At 53.2% G+C, this 24,449-nt stretch overlaps 1 protein-coding gene across 1 annotated transcript in view; it reads left to right on the plus strand.

Moving 5' to 3' along the window:
• The first annotated feature begins 7,870 nt into the window (after positions 1-7,870).
• The window catches only part of SLC2A7 (solute carrier family 2 (facilitated glucose transporter), member 7), a 24,650-nt gene continuing 8,071 nt past the window's right edge, over positions 7,871-24,449 (plus strand). Inside the window, exons 1-9 of the mRNA XM_012662547.1 lie at positions 7,871-7,921; positions 9,040-9,138; positions 10,865-11,025; positions 13,643-13,767; positions 14,862-15,014; positions 16,483-16,608; positions 16,917-17,104; positions 18,137-18,247; positions 20,808-20,909. Of these exons, the coding sequence (XP_012518001.1) occupies positions 7,871-7,921; positions 9,040-9,138; positions 10,865-11,025; positions 13,643-13,767; positions 14,862-15,014; positions 16,483-16,608; positions 16,917-17,104; positions 18,137-18,247; positions 20,808-20,909 (1,116 nt within the window). The remainder of the gene's footprint in view (positions 7,922-9,039; positions 9,139-10,864; positions 11,026-13,642; positions 13,768-14,861; positions 15,015-16,482; positions 16,609-16,916; positions 17,105-18,136; positions 18,248-20,807; positions 20,910-24,449) is intronic.

Genomic DNA, 24,449 nt, shown 5'->3' on the forward strand with positions numbered 1-24,449 from the left:
GTTAGCTGTCGTGTGGCTCCCGATAACACAGCTTTTATAACAAAAATAGGATTAAATTTTTCCAGAGAAACTAACTCTTCTCTGAGGCCCCCTCCTGGGGCCACAGGCATTCGTTTAGAGCCAAATTCATCCTCTTATCACATCCTCCAGAAACAACTGTTTTGGAAAGTTGGAGGTCAGAAATAATGACATCTAGAAATCTGGGGAGCAGGTCCCTGTGGAGATATTAACTGAGTTGGAATTATTCTAAATTATATTGTCAATGGGAAATGGAATTGCTTCTGTACAGCCAATAAAAGAAAGCTGATCACTTTTCACTCAGGTGTGCTTCTTTCCTGGAGCAGGTGGAAGGCAGGTGGGTCTCTGCTCCTGAAGGCGTCTGACTGCACTAGGTGCCAGCTCCTTGGGGGCAGGGCCTTGGCCCTTGACCCTGAACCCCAGTGCCTGGAAGGGGCCCGGCCTGGCGGGACTCTAAGACATATCCACTGCCAGAGAGGTAGAGTGAGAGATGAGGTGGTAGCAAAGCTGTGAGTTTCTGAGTTTAAGACTAGGGAAGCCTCTGCATGTCCTCAGGTGTGTAGTGAGTATTGAGGGTCCTGAAGGTGAAGACTCAGGGGTTGGGGGAGGAGAAGGAGCGGGTGCCCCCTCACCACAAATATGGCAGAGCTGGAGGCTTTTCTTAGAGATGTAAATAAAGCGGTGTGTTTCTGAGAGAGAGAAGAGGATGTGTACAAAAATATAGAGAAAACCTTGAAAGTGCCAAATAGCCTGTGGCAGGAAGTGATGTCTCCTAGAGTTGGGAGGCAGAAGCCGGGGGCTGGGCAGGATGGCATAGGTACTTGGGAGCACCTTTTGTGGATGTAGAATGAGGATTCCACCAGCAACAAGTTAAATAACTCTCAAGAGCAGTTATTGCAGACCCAGAGGAAGTAAATGGCATAACACTGCGGTTGAACCGTCCTTGACCTTCCGTGGCAGGGGTCTGCCACGTGGAAGGGGCACAGAAACAGCCAGAGACGTGGCCGCTGAGGAGCAGCCAGGTCAGGATATCAGAAGTCAAGGGACTGCAGCACCTCTAACACGGGGGCGCTGGCGAGTTGATGATTCTGGGTAACTACCCCAGGGTTCAAACCTTGGTTCTGCCACATAGTACTTGGGCAAGTTACTTAGCTTTTCTGTACCTCAGTTTTCTATTAAATGGACCTAATAATAAATGTCTCATATGGCTGTTGTGAGAATTAAATGACTTTATATGTATATAGTGTTGAGATCATTGACATGTATTAAGTGCTCTTAGGTATTTATAAGTGCCTGGGAATGCACATTAAACTGAAGACAAATAAACCCGCAAGTGAGACGCGGTGAGAGACCATGTGCAGGCATCCTGGGATTGAACAGTCGAGTAGGTGGGTGGCAGACAGTGGGAGCCACCTCCCTGTTACAGTGGGAGGTTACACACAAGCAACGAGAAGGAGTCTAGAATGACCCATGTGGTAACAGATTAGACTTGCAGACTTTGGTATGAACTCGTGCAGCTTGATGTAGATTCAGAGGGCTACATATAGAAATGTTTATAGATAAGCATCTATACCTGGATTAGTAAAATACAGCAGGAGGAGAGAGGCATGGGAATATAGAAGGGAGGCAAGGAATTCAGAAAGACAAGATTTTCCCAGTTGGAGGAGGTGCAGTAGGAGGGTGAAGCATGAATGTTCTGGCTGAGAGCACAGAGATGAGGAGAGCTTTGGGGGTGCTCCAAGCAGTTTGGTCCGAAACTGAAGTCAGAAAGGTGGAGTGCTGTCTAGATCCTGCAGGTCCTCGTGGGCCAAGCTGAATTGGACTTGATCATCAAGATAGTCCTGGTGTTCGGGGAGTGCGTGGCGGTGGCGTGGAGGTGGGGCCTGGCAGGGAGACCGTCGGTAAGAAACAGTGAAAGCCCAGTAAAGCCAGTGGTGGTTGGGACCAAACGTGAGGGGCACTCCAAGAGTGACTCAGCAGGATTCAGGGACCACTCAGCCCTCAAGGTGAGCAGTCCGGGAACCCTGCCAGGTTTCTAACGTGGGCGCATGGGCAGTGGTTGAGGGAGCTAAGTAGCAGGTTTTGGGAAAAGTTCGTATAATTTTTGGACATGTTGAAATGGAGGAGCTTATGGGACACGCAAAAGATGTCCACAAGGAAGTTGGCGTGTGGCTCTGGAGCTCAGGAGAGCAGGGACGTAGTTTGCAGGGAAACCATAAATTCGTTAGCACTTCCGTGTGCCAGGCACTGCTCCAGGCTGCGGCAGTGAAGAAAACCATGTCTCCTGAGAGGCGTGGTAAGGAAAACTACATTAGCCTCGGGTGGCGGGTGGGGGAACTGCCTGAATGGAGGGCAGGAGCCACCCCAGAGGCAGTGGAGGGACAGCAGATACGATGTCTTGGGCAGGGGAGGGCTGGCCACGGTTCAGGGGATGACAGGAGGCAAGTGGCTGGAGCAGAAAGGGGGAGGTGATGGAGGAGGGCGGTGCTGTTCGGACGCTTAGCAGGGCCTGGCGGCGGCAGATTCTGCTGCGAGTGTGACGGAAAGCCACTGGCTGATTTGAGCCAGAGTGTCCTGATCTGGTCTGCAATTTAAAGAGTCATTCCAGCTTCCCTGGAGAAGAGTCTGGGGGAGCCCAGGAGGGAGCAAGAAAATCAGATCCTTCCCAGACATCCGAGCCGAGGTCAAAGCCCCACGTTTGCAGTCAGACCGGGAGGAGGATGGGTGGGAGGTGGCACACCATCCAACAAGGGGCCCAGGGAGGCTGGCGGAGAGGAGGGAGCCGCCAGCCCTACGATGTGCTGGGACCAGAAAGGAGCACCCCTTGGGTTCAACGACTCGGTGGCCCCAGGGAGAGCAGTGTGAGGGGCGAGGCAGGGCAGACTCCTGGGGCGAGGACGCAGGCGAGGCAGGAAGATGGATTAGAAGCTCCAGTTGTTTAGCATTCACTCCCTCCCGGTGCTATTCCTGTTTGAGCCGCTGTTTGTCACTTACGGAACATGTACATGCATGTTACATATTAAAAAGTACGTGTAATGGAGGTTTGTAGTCAAAATTCTCTGACGGATGAGGAGGCACGATCGAAAAAGTTTGGAGACCATCGGGGGCCAAGCAGGCTGAAAAGATAAGCGAAGGCGGAGGAGAAATGACACTTTGGGAGAACTGGACGATGTCAGGAAGTGGGAATCAAGGTCAGGGCGTTGACAGGCGAGAGAGATGGGGCTGAGCAGGGTTACAGACCCGCGGCTCACTGCTGTATCCACAGCGCCTAGAACAGCTGCCAGCACATAGTAGCGGCTCATTAAATGGTTTTTGAATGAAGAGTCTCAGCTGGGAGGATTTTAAATGGTCACAGCAGAGCAGGAAAGAGCAGAACTGGGGAGAACGTGCCAGCCCTGAGGTGACATGCTCATAACCCATATCAGGCAGTCGGAAGGTAGGTTTGACCGCGGTTTCCACACTTCCGGATTTCAGACAGAAATGTGGTGGACTAACCTAGGGCCGCCTACTTTTTATTTTGCAAATAAGAACATTAAAAGCAAATTGACTCCCATTAAAGATCAAAATGAGAAAAAGACATTGAAAAAGAAAGAGCATTTTCCTATCTAGGAAGGATGTAATCGCAGAATACATTTCAGTCCTTTAAACTGACCAGATTTTTCTTTGTGAAAACCTCACTCCATTGCCTGCATCCTAGTGTTGCTCAACCCACCGGGACAGAGACATCAGGAGCTGGGGTGGCAAGTGCGTCAGCTGCTTCCGTTATGGAAGGAATGGAGGCCTGACGTTCTAATCTGGAACGTTAGTGAAACAGTCTTGTCTCCTTCAGTCTGCTTTCTCCAAGGCTGTCCCTGAGCTCCCGGAGGAAGAATGAGGAAGCAGAAAGCTGGTGTCCTGACACCCGCATTTGCATGACTTTCATGGTAAAAATAGGTGAGATTTGGTTCTCTTACCCTTGAACCTTTCCTCTTTTCCCCTCCTCCTAGTCCTCAGCCAGTGGGTTGAGTGCTTGCTGAGGGGCGGCTCTTGTCATCCCACATTCTGCCCCGGGGCTCGGAAGTGATACATCACGGCATCTCTGTCTTCGGGAATTTGTAGTGTAGCCAGGGAGAGAAACGCCGCATATGCCTTTTGCGTCCTTGTGCGACCACCGAAAGTTCAGCTCTTGTCCTTGAGTCCGCATCAGAAAAATGAGAATGAAGGGTTTGAAGAGAAGGAAAGAAAAGTTTTATTAATTTGCCAGCCAATGAGAAGGATGGAGACTCTTGTCTGAAATGCCATCGTCCTAATAACAAGCAGAAATTCCGAGCTTTTAAAGGGAGGGTTCTCAGCTTCGGGCAATTGCTGTTCAACTACAGTTAATGATGCCGATCGTCCCGTCTCCCATCTCGGTCCCATCTCACTGAAGACAATCTTGTGACCTCCACCCAGCACCTCCCTGGCCAGATCTGGGCTGCGCCCTCTCCTGTAGCACAAAGAACAAGACATTCCCCTGCCCCTCCTGACTCCGGGCCTGAGGCTGGGATGCAGGATTTAGTTCTCAAAAAGGACTGGAGAATGTTTTAAGAGACACGAAATCTTTTTGCCTTTTTTACGGGCCATTCCCTCCGTTACACATTCCCCACCATCAATGTTTCCCCTTCCTATCTACGGGAGGAGGGTGGCTACTCTGTTACACTGCACCCCTGAAAGTAGAGTGGGTCACCAGAGCCGTGTGTGAAAATGCGACCAGGGTTCCTGCTCTTGCCGGGTGTCTCAGTCCGCTTTGTGCTGCTGTCACAGAGCACCGCAGCCTGGGTCATTGACACGCGATGGGAGTTGATTCAGCTCACAGTTCTGGAGGCAGGGAAGTCCCAGCTCGAGGGGCCGTTTCTGGCGAGGGCCTTCCTGCTGCCTCCTAAGAGGGCAGAGGGCACTACACAGGCGAGACAGTGGGAGAGGGGCCAGACTCATCCTTTGTGAGGACCCCACTCCCGAGATAATGGCCCCGCTCCTGCAATGACAGCATTAATCCACTCAAGAGGGCAGAAACCTGTGACCTGATCAGCTCTTAAAGGCTCAACCTCTCAGCAGTGTCACAGTGGGGACTGACTTTCCAGCACATGAACTTTGGGGGACACATTCAAGCCACAGCACCAGTTCTGCTCAAACCTGGCATGATCTGATCTGGAAATACGGCTTCCATGTGTGCTGCTGGTGTCGCGGCCAGTACACGGGGACATAGGCTTCATCCAGTCGCACTAACCGCTGTTCCTTGAGCGGATAGCCAAGAGATCTGCGCAGTGACATCGACTCTTCGTACATTTAAAAAAAAATGCCACGTGCAAAAAGAAACCACAGGGTAACAAGGATTGACCGAACACTGTGTCCAGTTGGGGGTCTGCTGCGAGCACTGTGATCATCTGAGCAGCTCGAGCGCCTGGCAGGGAGCCTGGCCCTTGCTGGCACTTACCGCGTGTTGAATGACCGAATGTGAACCAGAATGGTCTTCAAGGAAAAGGTCCACTGTGAGCAGAGCCTTCAGGAATGGGTAGGATTTGCACAGGAATGGAGGGAAGGTGTTCTGGACGGCAGCGGAGGAGGGAGCATCGTGAATTAAGGACATGCATCTATTCAACAACAAATATTTATTGAGCACCTACTGTGTGCCAGGCAGTGGATCTAATGGTCAAAAAGACAAGTAAACCAATACTTAATACCATTTCAGATAAATGTCAGGGACAGTGTTAGAGAGTGCCGGGCCAGACGGGAGGGTGGCTTTAGAAAGGGTGGTCCTAGGCAGGTCCTCCCCAAGGAGGTGACATTGGACCTGAGACCAGAGGGAAGAGTGTTCTAAGCAGAAGGAGCCGCAGGAAGGAGCTGGGTTTCACCACAAGCTTGACTGCGCAGCAGCGGCGGCCTCAGAGAAAGGAGGAGGCTCACCGAGGGCGACGGTGCTATTAGAACAGCCTGAGCACCGCGCCGCGCTGCGCAGAAAGCATGCGGAAGAATAAAGAACTGGCTGATAAAGCTGAAAGATCTGCTGGACTGGCATTCGGTGTCTTTAGAAACAAACTGGAAGACAATTGTGGTTGGTAGAACAATGATGTCCCCAGTGCGTCCCCATCCTCATTCCCAGAACCTGTGAAAATGCAGAGTGGAATGTGCAGATGGAATCCAGCCTGCTGACGAGCTAGCCCTGGGGGAGATTATCCGGATTATCCAGGGGCCCAGTGTTATCACAGGGCAGAGAACCAGGGCGGGGGCAGCATGAGAAAGACCCGGTCTGCTGCTGCTGGCTTTGAAGATGCGCCCCGGCCGCGAGCCAAGAAACTCAGGCGCCTCTGGACGCCGGGAAAGGCAAGAAACGGATTCTCCCCCCAGAGCCTCCAGAACCGGACGCAGCCTGCCGACACCTCTTATTTGTTGTTGTTGAGACAGAGTCTTGCTCTGTCACCTGGGCTGGAGTGCTGTGGCATCAGCCTAGCTCACTGCAACCTCAAACTCCCGGGCTCAAGCCATCCTCCTGCCTCAGCCTCCCAAGCAGCTGGGACTACAGGCACGCACCACCACGCCCTGCTAATTTTTCTATGTTTAGTAGAGACGAGGTCTCGCTCTTGCTCAGGCTGGCCTCAAACTCCTGAGCTCAAGTGATCCTCCCACCTCAGCCTCTGAGAGTGCTAGGATTACAGGCGTGAGCCGCCGCACCCTGCCCCAACACCTTGATTTTAGCTCAGGGAGACCGTGTCAGACTTATGACCTGCAATACCCTGAGAGAATAAATTTGTGTTGTTTTAAGTCACTAAGTTTGTCATAATTTGTTACAGCAGAAACAGAAAACTGACTGAGATTTTGCTACTGGGTACTGGGGTGGGTGCCGCTGAAACACCTAAATAAATACCTCTAAATAGAGCAATGGCGTGAGCACTGGGCAATGGGGAGAGGCCGGAAGAATTTCGAGAAGCGCTATGAAAAGCCTAGATTGCGGTTAGTGGAAACAGTGTTAATGACCTTGCCGCAGAGGACTCAGGAGGAAGTGGGGGTAAAACACTGATCCGCTCAGGGAACACCCGAGACGTCAGGGCGCGCAGGAGAAATAAGAACCTCATGTCCTCCCCACCCTGCGATGGCCCTCCGGCCACCATCCCTGGCACTGAGTGTGTGCTCTGTCTCGGTCACTTCACACAAAGTCCACGTCAATGAAAGACACGTAATGTTTCCAGGTTCCTACATGATTTTCACGAGTATCCTTTCACACAGCAGCCTGCTGTTCCAATCAGTTCACTTGTAATTTATTCACTCACTCCCTTCTTTTTTAATGTTTATAGAGATGATTCTGAAATCAGCACCATTCTCCAATATTTTACGGACTTATTTAATACTATTAAGTGTAATTAGAAATATTAAAATTGTGTTTCTTTGAAGGCATCTAGTTTTCTCTTTCCTCCCAAATGGACAATTCGTCCCAATGCGTGGGAGGCGCGTATGGAGAGATGGCAGAGCAGAAGCCTCCCAGATCCAGGCCACAGTCCGACTTGGTTCCCCAAACTCCTGATCTCTAGGGACCCACATCAGACGATGTTTTTTCCCTCCTTGGTGCGACTGGGGAGCTTCTGGTGTGGGGCTTGGCGGGGGCAAAGACGAAATCCACGCTGTGTGTGACTTGCGCACTGGCGAAACACCAACCTGTTTCTTATCAACATGTTCAAGGAGATTCGCTCCCAGGAAACACTGGCGAGTCCAGAGGGCAGAAGGGTCATAAAGCCAGGAGGGCTCAGGGGAGAAACAGCAGGTCCTGCAGGTGGCCAGTCCACGGCAGGACTAAGGCGTCACTTGGCGGGCAGGGCGCACCTGTTCTCCCACCTGAGCAAGGATGGAGAACAAAGAGGCCGGAACTCCTCTGCCCACCCCACCCAGGGAAGTGGTAAGTGCCAAGTCTAGGAAACTGTCACTGTCCCTGTCCCTTTCCCACCTGGTATGGGGACCTGTGGAGGGAGGTGAAGGCCCCAGAGATGCTTTTAGCAAGGAGGGGGCAGTGCGCCCTGGGAGAGCAGTGCAGGGAAGCAGCTATCCCCAAACCCCACAGATTGGTGGGCGTGGGAGGCTGGATGGCACTGCAGACGCACCCCCTACTGCCCTCCCCCAGCTTCCCCGTCTTAATGGCCCAGGGTTGTCGGCCTCTGAACGACCCCTGAACCCTTCTCTGTCTGGCCGGGACAGGGAGCACCGGGCTTAGGGCTGTGGGCAGTCAGGCTGCTGATGGCTTGGGGCGTGCAGGGAGAGGGTGGGGTGGGGGTCCAGGGCTGTGGCTGTGCACCGGCTGGTTTCTCTGCGGTGGGAGGTGGCCACAGAGCCCACCCAGCCCCTCCTCACACTGTGGCCCTTGGGCTCAGCTCCCTCTGAGCTGCCCGGGGTGTCGTGGTAGCCATGAAAGCCCCTGTCCCTGAGCTCAGCCTTGTTTTTCTAAAGCCAAAGGCAGGCGGGGCCCTGCGCGTTGCTCCCCCTCTAGAATGCTCTCCCCGCGGACGCCCACACGGCTGCTCATCTCCCCACCCGGGGCTCAGCTCCAGGGCACCTCCTCAGAGAGGCCCCCCTGCCCACTACCGAACACAGCCCCCGCCCCCCACTGGCTTCGGCCCCACTCGTCACCCTGCTTCATTTCCTCACGGCATCTCAGTGTTTGGAATCATCATATTTGTCTTTTTTGGTTTTGGCTTCCCCTCACTAGAAAGTCAGCTTCCCAAGGGCAGCACCCTGCTGGGCATGTCCCCTAAAGCACCCCCCGCGCCACACGCCACCTCCCTCCAGGGCCCAGCGCAGGGCCAGGCACACGGAGGTGCCCAGATAACCCTCAAGGAGACAGAGGAGACGATGCCGTCCATGCCCCAGATGCCTCAGAGCCCCGGCAGCCCCCACCTCGGGCTGCCTTCCCCACCCAGCTGCCTCCTGTTCCTCCTTCCCTGGGCATGGCCAGGGCTGCCCACCCACTTCCAGGCCACGGTGGGCCCCACATGTGCCGACCTTGGCCCTCGCCTCCTGCAGCGGCTCCAGCCCACGCTGGTGCTGGCCACCCTGAGCGCGGCCTTCGGCTCGGCCTTCCAGTACGGCTACAACATCGCGGTGGTCAACACGCCACACAAGGTGGGCACAAGGCAGGGCCCGCGGGGTGGGAGGTGGCTGCCATCTTCCTCCGTGGAGGCCACTGTCTTTCCCTGGCCTCCTGGATGCCCATCTCTGGGGACCAGGGCGCGATTGGAGGTGCTGCTCCCAGGAGTGTCATCCTTTCCTGGTACATTGGGACCCTGAGGGGACCTCAAGTCCCTGCCCAGCATCTTTGGTCCTCAGCCCCACTGCTCTCACCCTGCAAAGGCCCCTCATAGATGACAAAGAGAATGGGGTCAAAGGTTGAACTCTGTGGGTTTAGGAATTGAGATAGGGGCTGGGGAGCAAAGGGAAAGAAAAGAGGCCCGTGGCAGGTGGGGGGGCCTGAGGGCGGAGCATCCACAGCCTACTAAAAAGTGGCAGGGGGCGGGTAGCTGTGCTGATGAGTCCAGGCGGGGACCGAGGACTGACCATGGCTTTGACCTTGTGCAGGATGTGAGTGACCCTGACAAGGTCAGCCAAGGGGAGAGCTGTGGACAGAAGCTCAACTGGAGGGGGTTCAAGAGAGAACAGGAGGGAGGAGCAGAGATGAACAGGCAGCCTTTCCAAGGAATTCCACCGCATGGAGAGACAAACGACGCTTAGGCCTCCCTCCCAGACATGGGAGACTGAGGCAGGAGGATTGCTTGAGGCCAGGAGTTCGAGACTAGCCTGAACAATAGTGAGACCCCTGTCTCTACAGAAAAATTTTAAAATTATCCAGGCTCAGTGGAGCACTGTAGTCCCAGCTGCTCGGGAGGCTGAGGCAGGAGGGTCACTTGAGCCCGGGAGTTAGAGGTTGCAGTGAGCTACAATCATACCACTGCACTCCAGCCTGGGCAACAGAGTAAGACCCTGTCTCAAAAAAAAAAAAAAAAAGAATAATGCTTAGTGGAGGAAGACGAGCAGGTCACATTAGCTCTTTTAAGGCAGGAGCTGGGTTGTGCACTCATGGGAAGGGAGCAGCAGAGAGGGAAAGGCCAGGGATGCAGGACAGATGAGGACAACCACAGGGAGGATGTGAAGGGGCAGAGGAGTTGGGACCCCGCCTCTAGGCAGGGCAGGTGGAGTGGTCATTCATGTGGGGGTACGTGAGTCCTGCTATATTTTTAAGTATTTTTAAAAATCAATGTCATTAACTTATGGCTACTGCTTTATAGGAGGTACTGCAGTTTTGCCCATGGCACATACTAATATACTTATATACATGTATTAGCATGTATACATACTCATATGTGTATATTACATATATACACAAATCAGTGTTCTCATAATTATTGCCATTGATGGAACATCTTTTCTGAGTCAAGCAATTTACCACCCCTTTATCACAGTTAATGCTCACAAATTCCCTATGCGATATAGTTCTATAACTGATGAGGAAATTAAGGCTTCAGAGGTCATATAACTTGCCTAAAGTCATACAGTTAGTAAGAATATTTCCTATGTTACCTGTGGCAGAGGAAGGCTCTAAAAAGTGAATTTTCTAACAGTGAATTTTTTAACAATTTTTTTTGTGCAGTGTGGTTCGACAACTCAACCCATCACACAGTAGATTTGTTTACTCTCAGGTAACAGCAGGAAATTAACGGATTCGATCGTGTCCCAGAGGTATTGGCAGAAATATCCCTCTGCGCAATGGCAAGTGGCCACGGAGAGCACACATGTCACCGTTTCTCATGAGTTGCACAGTATTCTTGGCTGTGGGTGGGGCAATGTTTTCCAGGTCTTGAAGTCATTCTACAACGAAACCTACTTCGAGCGACACGCCACCTTCATGGACGAGAGGGTCATGCTGCTTCTGTGGTCTTGCACCGTATCCATGTTTCCTCTGGGCGGCTTGTTGGGCTCGCTGATCGTCAGCCTGCTGGCTGATAGGTGTGGCAGGTAAACAGAAGGTTCGCTGCTCTCACTGGAAATTCGCGTTAGTAAGCCACACTGTGTCTCGCGGCCATTATGCACCTGGTGGGGAGATGATGTGACCCCAAAAACCAGGAGGTCTGAAATCTAGTCTGCACTTTGTTGCAGGCATCGTGACCTTAAAGCCAGTCCCCGGCTGTCTCTGGGATTTCTTTCCTAGGCAGTGGCATGGGGAGAGCCCTCCCTCCATGACCACCGCAGAGGCGGGACAGCCTTTGAGACCAAAGTTCCTGACGGGCCTCAGCTTAGTGCCTTGTAAGCACATCCAGCAGGTGTTTGACACATGCTTGTGGATGGGGCTCCATGCGGGGTCCGGTGACCTCGTGGCTCCAAGTCCCAGTAGCTGCAACCCCTCCCTGCACAAACTCATCAGACTTTGTTGCCGAGGTTTGGGGTCACACTGAGTCACTCCACTGGCCACCAGCTCGTATCTAGCTTGGAAGCGAAGACTAGGTAGGTCTTTGTACTTTGCTTGCCTTGCACAGATTCACTAATCTTTCTGCCTAAGCCCAGGTGCTGCGAAAACGTAACTCCACAGATAAGGAAAGATGAACAAGTCAAGGTCCCCAGAAAGGAAGAGTGAGGGCCAAGGTCTCAGGGTGGGGCACGGTGGCATTCCGTGAGATCAGCCCCCGCTCATTCACAATTCCCGGTGACACTTGGACGTGATGTGCCCAGCTGGGTGGTCTGCAGGAGTGAGTGAGAGCCCCCTAAGGAAACTGACTCAAGAAACCACAGTATTTCAGTCTGCAGGCTTGAAAGAAAATAGTGCAGATTTGAAAGTTAATTATGTATTTATTAATGCAGGACTCAGGACCTCTTCTTGTGAATAGTTAACAGTTAATTTGTCATATGTTGTGAACTGGAATGAAGAAAACATTCAATGTATTGTAATTATGCCATAATTCAGGCTTTTTTGGTCATCCAGACTGTGCCGTTCCCAGCTACACTGAGAGTGATTGGACTGTTCTAGAAGCCCAGCTTGGCCTCCACTTCCTTGTCTGAACCCCACAGTCACAGAACTTTGGTGGTGGAGGGGCCATGGGGATGATCCCATTTTGCAGACGAGAAGGCTGAGCCCAGGAATGCAGCGGGTCCCAGCCCCAGCCCCGCTGAGGCTGACAGTCCTCTTGGCCATCAGGAGGGGTTGGGGGTCCAGAGGAGGGTGGGAACGCACGGGGCTGCTTATTCTCCTGCTGGCTGGTCCTCTGCTCTCCATGTCGGGGCTCTGGCCGCTGCTCTCTGGGGTGTGGCAGCCCCAGGAGACGAAAGTGGCCAGAGAACAGCAATCTGCATGTGTGCGGACTCCCTCGCGAGTCCTCAGTGTGGCTCAGCCAGGGATATTTTCCCGGAGACCCCGCCACCCCCTCCCTGCTCTTGGCACCAGAGCCCTGCCCTCCTGGTTGGCTCACTCGGGGGCACCGGCATCAGTCAGGGTCCCGGGGTCCTCAGCGGTCTGGGGAAATCACAAAGGCCAGCCTGGGGCTGCTGGCAGCCTCAGCACCTCCTGACCTGAAGGGGTGAGGGGAGGAGCAGTCACCATCGCCTGGAGGTGGAGAGAGAAAGAGATGGAAGGAGGGAGGGAGGGAGAAAACACCAGACCCACCAGCCAGCAACCCCAAGCTGGGGAGCCCTCTTCCCTCCCGGCCCACCCCCTTCTTTTCCTTAGGCAAAGCCCAAGCCGAAGACGAGGTGGCAGGGGAAGCGAGCTGTTGGTGGCACCCGCATCAGGATAGAGCATAGAGTCAGGAAGACGGGATGGGTCACGAGGGCACCAGGTGCACCCCGCGTAGTTCTATTTTCCAGACATTCCCTCCCTCCCTTCTAGAGGTTAATGGTTTTTAAGCCTTGGACAGCATCTTGGAAATAACCTAGTCCAGCACTGCATCCCACCTGCTGTGGGAACCCTGGTTTAACATTCCTGCCAATCATCGTGTCTGGTATAGACACCACCAGTGACCGCTTGACTACCCCCAGTGACGGGAGGCTCTCTACCTCCTGAGGCAGCCCATTCCTCTTTCCTTCCCTACCGTTTCTAGGCAGCTCCAATCGTTAGGAAGATCCCCTACACCAGCCCTACTCCCAGAGACCTGAAATCTTCCTTCCTTTTGTCCTTGCTTCCCGGTTCACACTTCCCATCTGTCCTAAGCAGCTCAAACTGCCGTAACAGGACACCACAGGCAGGTGGCTTAAACAGCAGACTTTATTTCTCCCAGTTCTGGAGGCTGGAAATCCAAGATCAAGGTGCCACAGATTCAGTTCCTGATGAGGGTCCTCCAGGGTCCTCCCTGGCTTACGGACAGCCTTCCTCTTGCTGTATCCTCACAGGGCAGAAAAGGAGGGAGATTTCTCGCACGTCTCTTCGTACAAGGGCACTAACCCCATCATGAGAGCACCTTCCCCGCCTGACCTAAACAATCGCCTCCTGATGCCGTCACATCGGGGTCAAGGGCTTCCACAGATGAATCCCAGACACAATCCAGTCCACAGCCCCAGCCGCCAGCCCTCCCGCAGGCACAGCCCCAGCCCCTCTGAGGACAGGTCTGGAGAGTGTGAGCTGGTGTCTGGCCTGCTGTCTTTGCAGGAAGGGGGCCCTGCTGATCAACAACGTCTTCGCCATCGTCCCTGCCATCCTGATGGGGGCCAGCAAGGCGGCCCAGGCTTTCGAGCTGATCATCTGTTCCCGCGTGGTGCTGGGCGTCTGTGCAGGTGGCTGGGCCCCAGCGCAGGCTCACCCTCGGGGGAAGGGGCTCTTTAGCCGGAGGCAGGGTGGACAGAGTCCGGCTGGCATTGCCTGCCTCCATCCCCTTTTGGGGCATCCTCCTGTCTTCCTTCCCAGGCCCTTGCAAGCCGCATGCTTTCTAGCCCTTCCCTTTCCTTAACAAAATCTTCTATCGGGGAAGGATCTTTAAAAACACTTTTCCCTTGAAGTACAAATCATCAATAAGGTCTTACAGGGTATCTTCCAAGGATGTACAGTTTAAACTGAGGATAAGGGGCTTGAAGTGAAAGGAATATAGAATTTGGGGTCTCAGGCAGCAGGTGAGTGGGTTTCTTAACTATAGCAGTTTCTGCTATTTAAAAAAAATTTTTTTTTTTTTTTTGAAACAGAGTCTCACTCTGTTACCCGGGCTAGAGTGCCGTAGTGTCAGCCTAGCTCACAGCAACCTCAAAATCCTGGGCTCAAGCAATCCTCCTGCCTCAGCCTCCCTAGCAGCTGCGACTACAGGCATGTGCCACCAGGCCCAGCTAATTTTTTTATACATATATCTTTAGTTGTCCAGCTAATTTCTTTCTATTTTTTTTTAGTAGAGACGGGGTCTCACTCTTGCTCAGGCTGGTCTCGAACTCCTGAGCTCAAATGATCCGCCCACCTTGGCTTCCCAGAGTGTTAGGATTACAGGCGTGAGCCACCGTGCCCGGCCTAAAAAAATTTATACAAGTAATCTGTGCTTTAGAAAAATCAGAAAATAAACAGAAGCAAAAAGTTACCTTTGTGTTCCACTACCCAGGGACACCCGGAAGCTCAGTGTCCTCCCCTGTGGAAGTGGCCCAGCCCGGCAGCTAGAAAGGAAAAGGTGTCCTCCTCTCACCCTGGTGATGTCCCCAGGATGTCACTGAGGATTCTGGAGGGATTTTGTTACTAAACAGTCAAGATGGGCCCATTTCCATCTCCACAGAGGAGCAGACGGTGCGGAGGAGCTCAGGGGTTAGGAAGTGGGGTTGAATGAACCCTCAGGCCCGTGTCGTGGGAGGCCGGGTCTGCTCCTCACCTCCCCTGATTTCTTCTTTGCCCGAACCAGGCATCTCCTACAGCGCCCTCCCCATGTACCTGGGAGAACTGGCCCCCAAGAACCTGAGGGGCACACTGGGAACCATGACCGAGGTTTTCGTCATCGTCGGAGTCTTCCTAGCTCAGATCTTCAGCCTCCATGCCATCCTGGGCAACCCCACAGGTGACCAGCAGCACACAGGGGTCACAGGGGGATAGCTGGGGCCACGGCACGCGGGGTCCAGGCATGGATGGATCGGGTCAGATGGGACCCGAGAGACAACGTTTGGGTTGGGCAATGTGCAGTGTGGTGGGTGACCTTGATGAGGGCTATTTTGGTGAGTGGTGGGGACACATTGTGCTCGGAAATGGGAGGCAAGGACTTGGAGACCAGCAGTGTAGATGACTCTTAGGAGTTTTGCAACATAGGGAAGGAGAGAAGGTGGGTGGTAGCTGGAAGGGGAAGTGGGGTCAAGGGAAGAGGGGTTTTTTCAAGCCAGGAAAAGTATCGGCACATTTGGCTGCTGCAGGAATAGTCAGTCCCTAGGGAGGGAGGTCGATGGGCCAAGCGGGTGCAGCCACCGTCACCATTACCTGGGTGGGCGTGGCTCCTGCACGCCTGCAGACGTTTTCTTCTGGTGGCTTCCATTTTCTCAGGGAAATAGGAGGTGGGGTGGGTGCCTGAGAGCGAGGCGGGGGGACAGGGTGGAGGTTTAGGACAGAGGAGAGAGCGTGACACAGTCATGCAGGGCTAAGAGGAGGGCGCAGCACACAGGGCTTGGACTCAGGCCCCGCGAACACAGCGGGGGGTTTTCACACTCATTTTCAAATGACCCACATTCCACAGATGCCTCAGTGGGTGGATCTGTGTCCTTGCATTCCCCATGGTACCCTGAAGGGACTCGGAGACTCCGAGCCCGGTGGGTGCTGGATGAAAACTCATTAGGAATCATGATTCCCAAACTGCCCCAGTGCAGCTGAATATTAAACACACTAATTAGACAGCATCGACTGGGAAAAGCCGCCTTGCACTGATGCTCAGTGTGTGGCACCTCTTTCACCCTCACCACGCCGTGCCTGGTACTTTATTAATAGTGGTATTAGTATTATTATCATTATTTTACTAATGAGAAAACTGAGGCTCAGAGAGTTTGAACAACTTGTCCAGGTCCCACTACCGGCAGGGGTGGGAGGTGGCGGGTGCAGACCCTGCTCTCTTCGTGGGATCTCAGGGTCTCCCCTTCACCCCAGCCTTCCAGAAGGAGCTCACACTAGCACATGCCGGGTCCACCCCACTCCCCAACCACAGCCCCCAGTGGGGCAGAAGTTATGCCCATTCCAGCCATAAAATTAGCAACAAGATGCAGTTTCATTCTCTCTAGAGCTCAAACTTTTAAATCTTATCCTATCCCTTAAGAAAAACAGTACTCTTCCTACAAAATAATTAATAACATGTACTGTTAAAATTATAATTATTTTCTCCATTTGTTATGTGGAACCCCTTTGTGGGTGGGTACTGGGTTCTCTCCAAGGGTAGGAACACCAGGGGCCAGCGACCCTCCCAGAGGAGGGAGTCAGGCGCGGCGAGAGTCAGACAGGGGGTGCCCGGAGCCTCCCGGGGATCCCCCAGCCCTTGGCCTGGCTCCTTGCAGGCTGGCCGGTGCTCTTGGCACTCACGGGAGTGCCCGCCCTGATTCAGCTGCTCACCCTGCCCTTCTTCCCTGAGAGCCCCCGCTATACCCTGATCCAGAAAGGAGATGAAGCCACAGCGCGGCAAGGTACGCATGCGCAGCCCCTCCGCCCACCCCCTCCACCTTGGGGCCGCCCGGAGGCCGTGCCCGGGGTCACAGTAGGAGTCACCATGGGTCGGGGCTCAGAGTTGGGAGCTTAAAAGTGGAGTCGGGGTGGGTGGGTGGAGTGGGGGTGGAGATCGGATCACAACCACGGTGTGGGGGACCTGGCGGGGTCAGGCGAAGGGGAACGGCGAGGCGAGCCTGCGGTCAGAGTGGGCTGCGTGGTGGGGTCCGGAGGTCCAGCCCGCAGTGAGATGGACGGGCTGCTGGGGACGGCACTCTGCTCCCGGCAGCTCTTCGGAGGCTGCGAGGCCACGTGGACATGGAGGCCGAGCTGGAGGACATGCGATCCGAGGCCCAGGCCGAGCTCGCCGAGGGCCGCCTGTCCGTGCTCAACCTCTGCACCTTCCGGCCGCTGCGCTGGCAGCTGCTGTCCGTCGTGGTGCTCATGGCCGGCCAGCAGCTGTCGGGCATCAACGCGGTACGGGGGACCTGGCGAGGAGGGGGAGGCGAGGAGGGGGAAGCAGATTGAACAGAACGAACCAGATTTGACATATAAACGGGTAGCTCCAGCACCTCAAGGCCAGGCGTCAGCGGGCCCAGGGACAGCCCGAAGCAGGACCAGAATGTCAAGAGGAAACCTGAGTTCCATCAGCTCCGCCTCTCCCCACATGGGCTTTATTTTTCTCTTGCTACAGAACTTTTCTCTTTGCTTCCCTGTCCCCAAGAGAAAATGCCTCCAGCCGATAGTTCTTTCCCCTCTACAGGAGAGACCCCTAGACTGAGAGGACCTGGAGATCTCCTGAGACCAATCTCGGGTCCCCAGGGCAGGGGTCAGTGGACCCAGCCTGGGTCAGGAGCTTCCACCAGCCATGACACTGGTGAACATGGTTCTTTAGCCGTAAAGAATCTGTGGATAGTGCGGAGGGAAGGGTGGAGATCTGAGAAAAACGGACGGTCCCTTCCAGAAACGTCAGAGGTTGGGTGGGTAACCCAGTTGGTGGCCCAGGGAAGTGCCAGAGAGGTGGCTTTGGGCCTTTAGGGATCCATGGATTTTAACAAGTGACCCTGGGAAACTGGATAGCCCAGGCGGGGGCCACCAAATGGGGAACAGCATGACATGGCTTTTGGAAGCGCTATTTGTGCCAACGTCCTTGGCGCTTGGCCAGAAGACAAGCTGAATTTGGGGTTGACTTGGCTGAAAGTAAGAGGTGAGAGATCATTTTGTGGGGTCTGAGCTCGTAGAACAGCAAAGTGACAGAGGGAAAAGTGCTCTTAAATGTCGTGTGGTCCAGTTCTCATTTCATAGATCAGAACCCGAGGCTCAGAGGGCGGCAGGGCCGGGCTCTGTCCCCAGTGTCCTGACCCCCAGACATGGTTCTTGCCCATCGGCTGCTGCCTCCTTCCTGTCCAGGGGTCCCCAGCCCAGGCTTTCAGGACTGTTGGCTGCTTGAGTCAAGAACATTAAGCCAGTGGCCCAGGCCTCTCTGCACAGCCCTGTGTTTTTGTTTAGATCAACTACTACGCAGACATCATCTACGTGTCTGCGGGCGTGGAGGCCGCTCACTCCCAGTACGTGACCGTGGGTGCCGGTGTGATCAACATAGTGATGACCATGATCTCGGTGAGTGACTGGGCGGCATCCTGCCTGCTGGAAGGTCTCTGAGCAGGTGTCCCCAGGTAGACAGGAGCCCCACAGAGTCAGCTGAGTGTGGTGATCCTGATCCTGGGGTCATTTGCAGGACATGGACTTTTGGATGCACACCTACTTACCACCTGTGTGACCTTGACCAGGTGACTCAAAATACTTTCAGATCCAAATTTCTTCCTGTGTAGAATTGTGATGGTGATTGTAAAACTAGGTATTCTGCGTAGGTGTTATTTTTTGTTGATACAATACTATTTTTTCAGAGTTTAATTTTTTTTTTTTTTTCTTTCAAGACAGAGTCTCACTCTGTTGCCTGGGCTAGAGTGCCGTGGCGTCAGCCTAGCTCACAGGAACCTCAAAATCCTGGGCTCAAGCAATCCTCCTGCCTCAGCCTCCCTGGGAGCTGGGAATACAGGCACATGCCACCATGCCCAGCTAATTTTTTTCTATTTTTAGTTGTTTGGCCAATTTCTTTCTATTTTTAGTAGAGACAGGGTCTCGCTCTTGCTCAGGCTGGTCTAGAACTCCTGAGCTCAAACTATCCTCCCGCCCCGGCCTCCCAGAGTGCTAGAATTGCAGGTGTGAGCCACCGCATCCTCTGGCCCAGAGTTTAATGTTTAAAATCTGAGCCACTTTTGCTTTGTTACATATGTTGCATCAGGGTGACTCTGCAAAGGTGTGCTCATGCACAAAGCTGATGATCATGCTGTTCCTTCCCTGGAACCTTTTCAAGTTAGCATCTGATCATTTTGTTTTTTTTTTTTTTGAGACAGAGTCTCACTCTCTTGCCTGGGGCGAGTGCCATGGCGTCATCCTAGCTCACAGCAACCTCAAACTCCTGGGCTCAAGCAATCCTACTGCCTCAGCCTCCCGAGTAGCTGGGACTACAGGCACGTGCCACCATGCCTGGCTAATTTTTTCTATATATATTTTTAGCTGTCCAATTAATTTCTTTCTATTTTTGGTAGAGACGGGGTCTCGCTCTTGCTCAGGCTGGTCTCGAACACCTGAGCTCAGAACGATCCACCCACCTCAGCCTCCCAGAGAGCTAGGATTACAGGCGTGAACCACCGTGCCCGGCCAGCATCTGATCATTTTGATGCCTATTTCTTGAGTTGCCAGTGAGAGTCAATGTTTTTTTAGGAAATTGTTTATTACTTATTTGTATTTTCCCTGGAGCTAGTTTAAGTCCCAATGGAGGGGTGGGGGGAGAGAAGTGAAGGAAAACAGCAGGAGAGGATGACAGGAGAATTAGGGGGAGGAGGCAGGAGGCCCCCAGGGCCCAATTCTTAACCCCTTCCTCCTGCTGGAGTCCCCTGGGCCCCTCCCTTTTGTTCCTCTGGGGCAGGATCCACCCTGCATCCTCAGAGCCCTCCTCCTCTAGGATAAATGATCACAATAGGACCTTTCTCCTCGCCTGCCTACCTGGAGAAATCTGAGCCAGAAAGAGAGACGTTCCCTCTCCCTGGAAGGGCAGCCTCTGGGCGCCAGGCACAGAAGATGCTGTTGACCTTGTCTCACTGACACTTTTTGTACAATGCTGGGATTGCCATTGTGCTCCTGGCTGGCCCTCCTGAATGGCAGTGACAATCCCTGTCCGTAGGATTGCTGGGAGGATTGGAAGTAACATGAGTCAAGAGACAGGGCAGGGCCTGGCCCTGGGTCGGACAGTAGGGATGGGGTAGACACAGAAATGGCATTATTATAGACACAGAGGAAAGGAAGGAATGCAAGTCGGAAGGAACATGGCAGAGCTTGGAGCACCAGGGAATGGGAGAGTCTATTTTTAAACGTAAGGTTTTATTATTACTCAGGTATGGCGAGGCCAACAGGTGAGGAGACAATTGCTGCTGAAAAGATAGTTTGAGACTCACAGTTCCCAGGAGGAGGGGGCAGGCCACGCCGCACAGGCCACACAGGAAGCGCTGGGCCAGTAGGGCCCAGAGGAACGGAGGGGAAAACGTGAGCAAGAGCCTTTTGCGGTTCCTGCAGAAAGGAACGGGGCAGGCAGGACAGGCAAGTTTAGCATTAGCCCGGTAAACAGCAAATAGTTTCAGCAGGCTCTGGGGCGTACGTGGCCCTGGGTGATCAGGCAGGTGCACGGCGGCCAGAGTGTGCGAGCCCCACCCAGCAGGTGGAGGGAGTGGGCCTGGGTTGGCTTGCACGGGAAAGAGGCCCTCTCGGGGACCCCTGTTTGCTCCCTCTAAGAATTGGCTAACGGTGGGAGGGGCAGTCCCTGCAGGGCCAGCAAGGTCCCAAGATATCAAAGCATCTCAGAAACCAGAGAATGTGGCTGTTCCGGTTGGGAGGAGGGGGTTGCAGGGAGCCGAGATCCCGGAGCTCTGTAAATGACTGGAACAAGGAAGGGTCTTGGTGTAGGGCTGAGCATCAAACACGTGTCAAAGTGGGCAGCCTGCATCCCACGCACAGGCAGGGAGGTGAGAAAGGGGCACCGAAGGAGGGAGTGGAGGCTCGGCCCAAGAATTCCGGGCGCCGTGTGCCCTCCAGGCTCCTCACGGCCCACACTTCCCCCCAGGCTTTCCTCGTGGAGCGGCTGGGGCGGCGGCGCCTCCTGCTGGTCGGCTACGGCATCTGCGGCTCCGCCTGCGTGGTGCTGACACTGGCGCTCCTCTTCCAGGTCTGAACTCATTCCCTGTCCCCTGGGTGGGGGATCCGGGCAGCGGGCGGAGGGGAGAGATGTGGGCAAGTACTTTGCAATGCCCCCATCCTGGCGTTCGTGGAGGTCGGGGATGGTTTGGCTCACCTGTATCTGGGCCTGCAAATAAATAAATAAACATGCCGGCCCCGCCGTTGCGTTGCGTAAAGGAGAAACAGAGAACAGGTGTGGATTTAAGAGCACACCTGTTCTTAAAGAAGCATCCCGTTCAAGAAGTAGAAGGATGTGAGAACAGAGGTTGGCGTGGACTACAGAATAAACATTCGGAGAAAATAACTACTGACCACACACTCTTGTCTGTGACAAGAGGAAGGAAAACAGTCTGGATTGAAATAGGAACAGCAACATGCAAGACGAATGAGAGGGTCAGGCTGCAGGGAAGGAGGAAGGAACGCGATGTTCCGGCACATGAGCTCGGGCTGATTTGTAACTGTGTCCTTAAAAATGACGCCCCAGGTAATGAGTGCGGCAGAGTGCTTCTCAGGGGACCCTGCCCGTGGCAAGGTGTACCCCAGTCTGTAGTATTAAAAGTATCTCGGAGAGGCCGGGCGCGGTGGCTCACGCCTGTAATCCTAGCACTCTGGGAGGCCGAGGTGGGCGGATTGTTTGAGCTCAGGAGTTCGAAACCAGCCTGAGCAAGAGCAAGACCCCGTCTCTACTAAAAATAGAAAGAAATTAATTGGACAACTAAAAATATATAGAAAATATTAGCTGGGCATGGTCGCGCATGCCTGTAGTCCCAGCTACTCAGGAGGCTGAGGCAGGAGGATCGCTTGAGCCCAGGAGTTTGAGGTTGCTGTGAGATAGGCTGACGCCACGGCACTCTAGCCCGGGCAACACAGTGAGACTCTGTCTCAAAAAAAAAAAAAGTATCTCGGAGACCAGATCAGGGCAAACTGGGAAAAGAAATACTAAAGGGAGAGGCTAAAAAGAAATTGGGAATCGTATCATAGTAAGATTGAAAAACACATCAGGCCACCCAAACAGGAAATACACCATTTTAATTTGTAACTTTTTTCAGCCTATATTATTATCCGTGTCCTCCAGAAGTTACGAAAATACATAGGATGGCCATGATGTGAAAATTTTAAATTTATTTTTGTTTTATTTGTACAAAGGTATGGGGTACGTGTGAAATTTTGTTACATGTATGTAATGCAAAGTGATCAAGTCAGGGAGTCAAGGGTGTCCATCTCCCGAGTACTACACACTTTAGCTTAACTATAGTCACCGGCTCTGCTGTCGAACACTGAATTCATTCCTTCTCCCTAACCGTATGTTTGTAGCCTTTAACCCACTTCTCTTCATCCCCTCCTCCCACACACCCTTTCCAGTCTGGTTTCTCTACGCGATCAGATTCTGTAGCTCCCACATATACATGAGAACATGGGATATTTGTCTTTCTGTGCCTGGCTTATTTCACTTCAGATAATGACCTCCAGTCCCATCCATGCTCCTGCAAATGACATGATTTCGTGCCTTTTTATGGCCAAATAGTATTCCATTGTGTAGACATACCACATTTCCTTCATCCGTTCATCCACCGATGATGGTAGATGCCATGTCCACTGGTAGATGCCATGTCTTTGCTGCTGTGAATAGTGCTGCAATAAACATGACACATGGGGGCACGTGTCCCTTTGATATACTGATTTCTTTTCCTTTGGTTGGATACCCGGGAGTGGGACTGCTGGATTGAACGGTAATTCTATTTTTAGTTTTTTGAGAAATCTCCACAGTGTTTTCCATAGTGGCTGTACTAGTTTACATTCCCACCGACAGTGGATAAGAGTAATATGAAGTATTTTTAAAACAATCAGCATTTCGTGTCTCCTCGGATACCTCTTGGCTGTTGTTACTTCTGCAGTAACTGCACCACTGTACTGAACCCCTTTCAAATTAAAAATATGTAGTTGCAAACACGATCATACATGTACATACATGAGTACAAGAGTGTATGGAGTGAAGAGATTACTCTGTAATTTAGAGACGAGGTCTTTGTTTTTTTCCTTCTCCTCCAAGCTGTCCTCTCCTTAATGGCTTTCTTTCTTATTTTTTTTTGTCTTTATTTATTTATTTTTAATGCAGGATATTATGGGGGTACATCTCCCTAATAACTTTCTCCTTAAGTGCCAGGAGAGTGTAGAGACCTTTCTGTGGGAGGAAGCTGTCGGGGTCCAGGGACTCTCCAGCAATCTGGGGCCTGTGGAGGGACAGGCGAGGCAGAGGGGGCCAGGGGAGAGGCAAGGAATAGGATTAGTGACTATGGGGGGAAACAGAGAGATAAGAGGAAGAGGTTTACTCACCCTGCACACGGGGAGAATCGCAGAGTGATTACCCAATACCCCAGGGGATCCAGATATTTTCATACCCTCTTTTTAGCAGGGAGGGGAAGACGAGGAGTATAGGCAATTCTGTTTAGGGGCAATAAATGGTTACTGGGGAAGAGGATGACTAGATACTTGAGAGAATGAATGGATGGGGAGAAACAGACTCACAATCTTAAAGAGGTATCATGTTTAAAATGATTTGGGCCCGGTCTGGCTGCATTCTTGATTTTCTTTCCTGCAGTACAGGACAGTGAGATAAAGGGAAGGGACGGGAGTCCACTGTGCTTTGGACGGGTCAGTCTGGTTTATGCAGCTGGGGGACAGCCCCTTCCAGTGCCTTTTGCTCTCAAGGGGCCTTTAATTCAAAGTACCAAGGAGTCATATTTTGGGGCGAAATTTCCTGAACTCCTTCATGACGTTCATGATTCTGTTTAATTAAACCTTCCTGTTGAAAGAACTTTCTTTTCTAATTTTAAAACAAATATAAGTTTTTAGTAGAACCTTTAGGGACTTTGGGCAAGAGGGAAAGGGGCGAACAAAACTGAGCATCGTCTGCAGAGGGCACCGCCAGCGCGTTTCAGAAACCTTGGCAGCGTCCTGGGTGGCTTTTCTCATTCACTTCTCTGTCCCACCCAGGGCTCTGCCTGAAAACATGCCAGCGGCTGGCCCCTCACACCAGGTCCAGGGCGGCCCCCGAGCCTAGGCAGCTCCCCTTTTGCTCCAAGTGTTGAAATGTCCCCGAACCCACCCGCCTGCTTCCCTCAGCGCCTTCTGTTGAAATGGATCTGGTCTTGCCACTCCTCCTCTCACAAGCCTCCGGTGGCCCTTCACCCTCCACGTCTTCCAGCCCCGCTGCCAACTTCTCCCTCGTAGCATTCATCATCGCTGTCACTAGAACGTCACCTGGGGAACTCATCTGGGGGTGCCCCGTTTAGTCTGGCGGGAGTCTGTAGACCTGGTTTTGCGCCAGCCCTTCCCCTGGCCGTGGGGGCAGAGAGGGTGGTCTGCCGGCTCCCCTGGCCCGGAGCTCCTACAGGGATTCCCCCCAGAGAGTGCCAGAGTGAGTCCGGATCCCAAACCCATCACCTGTTGACTGGGTGACTTAGGCCATTGCTTGATCCCTGAGGGACCGAGGGGCCTCGTGGTCTGTGCCCCAGCTCTCTGCACATGC

This window comes from Propithecus coquereli, unplaced genomic scaffold (assembly GCF_000956105.1).
Source record: "Propithecus coquereli isolate 6110/MARCELLA unplaced genomic scaffold, Pcoq_1.0 Scaffold77, whole genome shotgun sequence".
Lineage (NCBI taxonomy): Eukaryota > Metazoa > Chordata > Mammalia > Primates > Indriidae > Propithecus > Propithecus coquereli.